The following is a 6000-nucleotide window of genomic DNA, read 5'->3' as shown; positions in this document are numbered from 1 at the left end:
AAATAACCTTACTTGGTTATTTCTTTACAAGTATTTAAAAATAGCAGGCTGCATATTTTAACTTCATATTTATTGGGCAATTCTGCACAAAACTACCACCTCTAAAAGCTCCACAGCTCTTTGATTTTAATTCAGATAAATTGTACACATTTTAATTGTATTTTTTTTTGTATATTTTTTGTTTTTTTGTTGTAATTTTTTCATTCTATATTGACATTTCTTGATTTTTGCAATATTTGCTTTTATTTTGTATTTAATTTCTTTCACCATGTATATGTTAAGCACCAAAACACCTAAGTAGATTAATTTCTATGTAAAAAACCTACTTGGCAATAAAACCGGATTCTGCTTTTGATTTAGTAAATGTACGTCACTTCTCTGTTTGCAGGTAGATGTTTGAATATATTTTTCAGTTCGTGAGCTTCAACATCTGGAACGGTCAGGATGAGGTACTGGTCTTTGACAGGAGAGATGGGCGTTGCCCGTCCAGCCAAACGTCTGTTGCTTCCAGCTGACACGCCTTCCGAAAGGAGAGTGTCCTCTCAAGCAAACGTAGGAAGTCAACCGTCCGGCAATAGACCCGCCTTAAAACGCCCACAAGTTCTGTTCTCATTCGCTACGCATCTTGTCAATCAATTATATCCCAAGCGACGTCAGCAGCAGCGCCACACCGGGGCTTGAGGAGTGTGTGACGAAGAGCAATCACCACCACCAGGAGAAAAAAAAAAAAGAATACCAGGAGCGATAAAATGCACGGACTACATGGGTCCATTTGACTGTCAAATATACGGTTGGGTATTTTGAGGGCTTGTTCCTGGCGAAGTCTTTTGGAGAACACTATTTTAACACAATAAAGGTCCTCTGTCAAGCAGAGCTTTCTGGGTATTTTTTTTACCAGTTGGCTGCTTTTTCCAGGGATGGCTAGCTGAGCTAACCTAGCTAGCTAGCTAACAATTAGCCTTTTCCCATTTAGCCACCACACTGGTCACTTTGGTGTCTCGGTTCTTGCAAGAGGATAACAAGCTCTGAGCGCAATTTTTAAAGCGATATTTTTTCGGTCGGATTGCCACAACGGTCATCGTCCGTCGAGTGCCTTGTTGCAGCGTGCTCGCCTGACTGTTAGTTCGGTAGATGGACAGTTTTCACGGGCGCTCATCGTCGCTGCGCGGGCGTACAGTGTAGGTTTCTGGGCGGCTAGCCTTGTACTCGGCCGGGCGACCAGCAGAGGGATTGTACAAATGTGGCAGCCAGTACTGTCCCACTGTCTCTGGGACCGAAGGTGGTAATTTGGAATAAAAACCCGGATTGTGTTAGACTTGCGGTCTTAGTTAACTAGCTTTAACGTATTGGTTAACACTGACAATCCATCAAGTTGTCAACGTTAGCTTGGTTATAACGTTAGCAAGCATTTAGCCTACAAGCTAGTTGACGTTACCCTAACTAATTTCAGCTCTTTTTTTTTGTGTGAAAGAGCATCAAATAAAACTGTTATTTAGGCGTTCTGTAGTCATCTGAGATATTTGACATGTTGCATTGCACATTGTGTGTCCCTGTAGCCTGAGGATCTACTAAAGACTTTGACGTTAGCTGTCAAATATTTGACACTTGACAGCAGTTTCGCCAACAAACAAGACGACCAGACTCTGCACCAAGAGCCTGTCGAGCTCCATTATTCAGCGTGTGGATATAACTTGTTGACAAAAACGGGACTGTTGCTCATTTCTCCGATACTTTAGTGTGAGGTGTAGCCCGGCGGCCCCCTTGTCAGACGGGCTTTTCAGCTCATGCGGTGATGACTTTAGACTCCATGATGGCTTGTTGCCTGAGTGAAGAGGCGAAGGAGTCCAAACGAATCAACTCTGAGATCGAGAAACAACTCCGGCGAGACAAGAGGGACGCAAGACGGGAGCTGAAGCTTCTTCTGCTGGGTAAGTCTAACGGAGACTGTCTCACCTTGGCTGGACATTTGCACATCTTCGCTACTTCTTGATGCACACACACACACACACACACACACACACACACACACACACACACACACACACACACACACACACACACACACACAGTGCCTGAGCTATTGATTTGATTGCATTGTAAAGGTTTTGCATGCAAAACACTGCACCCACAATTGCACGAGCCACATTTCCCTGGTCACCACAGGATTTGTATGTGAAGCGATATGCAAATTAAAAATTCTGATGGGAGGTAGTAGTGGAGGAGCTAAGAGTAGCCATTGACTCAGGAAGCTTGGTAGTATGCAATGTGTATAAATATACAGTATGTATGTGTTTTATTAATGTATGAATGACATTTACACCAACATGCTGTCTGCTGTGTTCATAGCTGCCATCTTGGGTCGGTTCTCCTGCTTCTTTTGCCTCCACAGCCTAATTAAAAGCCCTTTTGACATCGTCAGGTTCATGACAAGTCAGTCGACCCCTCACAAGATAACGGAGGCAGGAGACTGTCGTCACTTCATGTATTCAACTTCATCAGATGGTTGTTCCGGCTTCATTTTGGCTGTTTTGTGACTTTGCTGCAACTCACAAAACACAAATAGACTCAAACAGGATAAGAAAATGGGTTGTAACATTTTAAGTCTCTTTCTGTAAATCAACTCCATTAAATTACACAGGAATATACATGGCTATCCTCCTGAATACAAACATGTTTGTTAGTTAAGTTTAGCTTCTCACAACCAGCTCTTCTTCCTGTAGTGGCCTTCCACATTGCCGTAGTTTTATCTGCCTGTTAAAGATGGCTTGAATACAGATTAAGAGTTTGTTTTAATTAAGTCTACTACAAGAGAGACCACATTCTCTTGGTGTCTGTTCTAGAAAAGGCCTTCACTGAGGTGTCCCACTCGGGGAAATAACACAGAGTACTCTTCAGGAACTCTGTGGTTTGTTGTCACAAGTGACTGAATTCACACTTTGTGGCTTTATAAGTATGCACTCCCATCTGCAATAACATCCAACATTGAAAGGGATAGCAGTGTATATATAAACAAATGGAACTGCAGTGGGACTTAAGATAAGATCTTAACATATCTTAAGTTAACATTGTTAAATGGATGGGCGGTGGCTTGAGCAATCTGGCCAGATGTTGAACAGGTATAAATCCACCCGATTCTCCAACATGCATAAGTAATCTTTGCTCCTTTCACCTTTTTAGCTGCGTCAGTAAGTGGTACGTTAAAGTTTCAATGAAACAGAAATGCAGTGAAATTAGCAGTCATTCTCTTTAAAGAGGCTCCAGTCATTTCCAAACATGTGGTCGTACAGAAGGTATAACAAGCTGTTGTTGCATTCATCTGATCCCTGATCAGCGCTATTTGATCTGCATGTTTGAGGAAGAGGGGTGTGTGAGAGCCGTGAGGACGATGTTCCCGACAAAAGTTTTGTTTCTCGTAATTAAATCTTGCATGCATTTCATCCAAGTGTTTATAGATTATGAATCATTTCTAGCTATTAAGCAAACCTGTTGTAGTTAAAAGTGAGAATGTGAGTTGCTTGTTTTTTTAGTTTTTTTGCATATGTCATATTTTATGATGTTTTTTATGTATTGACTATATTTTATGTAGAAGTCTATTCTGTGTTTAACCTGCAAGACAAATTTCACTTTTTGGGGACAATAATGTTGAAGTTGAAAGTTATTTTTTGTTCGGAGGTTTTAACCGTTGACATGCAGCTTCAGGTGCATTACTGCAACCATTAGCCTAGTATTTGGGAAATTACAGATTTTATTGTTGGGGTTCATGGATACTAATCATATTTGGCTGTTGAATAAGTAAGAGTGTCTTACAAATATTGATTGCCACCAGTTCCTATGTTAACAAGACCGTAGTTAGTCATTGTCAGTATATGTATAATAAACCAGATATGTCTATGATAAGTTATGTAACTAATATAAAGTAAGAGATATCAAACTACTGGAATCTGTTAATATTTAGCGGTAATATGACGTGTCAGTGTGACTGAGTGCTACGTGATATCAAAGCACCCCTTCTCTAATTGAAAAATAGCTAAAAAAAATAAATAATGGTTGGCAACACACAAAAGGCATCTGTTGATTCAGTTGGCCAACATATTGCCAAACATTGATTAGAAATATAAAAGTGTTGTTGGCGTAGCGACATATTGTTATTGTCCTTCTTTTCCTGGGATGGTGACTCACTCAAAGAGATTGATTTGGAAGAAATCCCTTTTCTGTCCTCGCAACCCGTTGAAAATGCTAAAGTACAAATTGCAGGAGTCATTTTATTTTTTTCTGCTTGTGGTGGGAGTCTGCTGTCAAATTATTGAAGCTTGTGTGAAAATGATCCAAGCACTATTTAGCCACTACAGTGTGAGTTATGGTGCACTCTGGTTGTCTCACTTCATTTGGAACCTATTATGGACCTCTTTGATCCTTCTTATAGACCTTCACTCAAAGTGCAGCTTTTTCTTATGTTTTTGGCTGCATGTCGCGTCTTCAGTCTTTTCTCTCCAATGGCTTGTGACTGCTTAAATTCACTGTTTGACAAATTGGGGAAAGAAATAACAAACTTCAACAAAAAAGTTTTGGTGATTTGCTCACTAATGTTGCAGCTGTAACCAAATAGTTCGGTTTTCAGCTGGAAAGATACAACCTGGGTGTTGCTCTGACTCTCATCGTCATGCTCTTCTAAATTGTGACATACTGACTTGTGACCTTTTTAAGGAGCATTGTTGTGTTTTTTTTGTTTTTTTTTACGATTTTTACATTTTTTTTTTTTAAAGCAGAGGCAATTATTCCAGCTGGCATTCCTCCACAGTGTGGTGAGCTAGTACATGGTAGAAATGCCGGCTGAGGAGGAGCCAGGGTCAGCTGTATCTAATGAAAGTCACAAGTAATTAAATGTGTACAGCCGGAGCCCAGGGAGCTGCAGTAACAACACCACTTTGTGAGCTGTCTTCAGTACAGGACCTTTTTTTTCCAAATATGTTAATGACTGTTAGTGCGACTGTGTCAAACTAACTGAAATTGGCAGGTGCACACTAAAGTATATTCTCGTGATGACAATATACTTTCATGTTCTTGTGATATATTATTCTCAGAATTATTATTATTATTATTATTATCATAAGTATTTCTTTTGTAGCAAGAAACTTGATACATAACAGGAAAGTATGTCGCTCTAACGTGAAAGTGCTTTTGTGCATCGTGTGCAAACAGCGACTCGAGACGGTCACTTTAACTTCTCCAATGTGCATCCACTGTTGACTGAAGGTTAAGTCACTCGTATGAATGAAAAACCTGTAAAACGTGTACTAATGCAGTACTGCACAAATGCTCCATATTTCTTCTTCTGTGTTCTTATTGTCCTTCCCTGTTACTAAGCAGGCAACTCAGGAGAATTTGACTTAAATCTGTTGTGGTTCCTACAAGAAAATCACACTATTATTTTAATATTGTCTCGAGTAAAGCATTTTACAATCTCAATATTTGTCAAGTCAATCTTGTGTACATTTGAGGTCCAGTCTCTGACAATTGAATTGTCGTGGCTCATCATTTTTTAACCAGAAAGGCAACATAGTGTCTCTTGATCACAAAAATCCAGAGAAATACCATTTTAAATTAAATATAAATTACATTTTTTTAAAAAAATGTCAATTAAATTGTCGATTGCAATCAGATCAAAATATTTCAGCCTTATATACTTTTTACAGTCTTGCACTGTGAAGCCCCCTCAGTCAAAATCGAGACAGCTACAGCTTTTTAAATTATTTTTTTTTTATCAACCAGTCAGTGAATTTAGTTGTGAGCTACAACTTGAGCCCTGTTGCCTATTTTCATGTCCAGCAGATACATAATTATTATTTTAGAGTCATGTTTGTAGAAAATATCCCTCCTTAGTTGCTAAATGCTCTACTACGTTCAACAGCTACTCGCTAATTGCATATGTCTGCTGTTTGGTGCTGAGCAGCTAGTGTACGGGGAGTTTTAAGCTCCTTGCCAAAAACAGCTGCTTGCTGC

General features: G+C 39.6%; 1 protein-coding gene across 2 annotated transcripts in view; it reads left to right on the top strand.

The window, feature by feature from the left end:
• Positions 1-684: 684 nt before the first annotated feature.
• LOC137870218 (guanine nucleotide-binding protein G(q) subunit alpha-like) overlaps positions 685-6000 on the top strand; it is a 28587-nt gene continuing 23271 nt past the window's right edge. For both annotated transcript variants that reach the window (XM_068707252.1, XM_068707253.1), the window contains exon 1: positions 685-1928. In XM_068707252.1, coding sequence (XP_068563353.1) covers positions 1793-1928 — 136 coding nt within the window. In that variant the 5' untranslated portion in view covers positions 685-1792. The remainder of the gene's footprint in view (positions 1929-6000) is intronic.

This window comes from Cebidichthys violaceus, unplaced genomic scaffold (genome assembly GCF_023349555.1).
Source record: "Cebidichthys violaceus isolate CVI_PGR_0920_01 unplaced genomic scaffold, fCebVio1.0.p SCAF_13, whole genome shotgun sequence".
Taxonomy (NCBI): Eukaryota; Metazoa; Chordata; class Actinopteri; order Perciformes; family Stichaeidae; genus Cebidichthys; species Cebidichthys violaceus.
The sequence above is the reverse complement of the archived record's forward strand: the minus strand, read 5'-3'. Positions and strand labels throughout refer to the sequence as shown.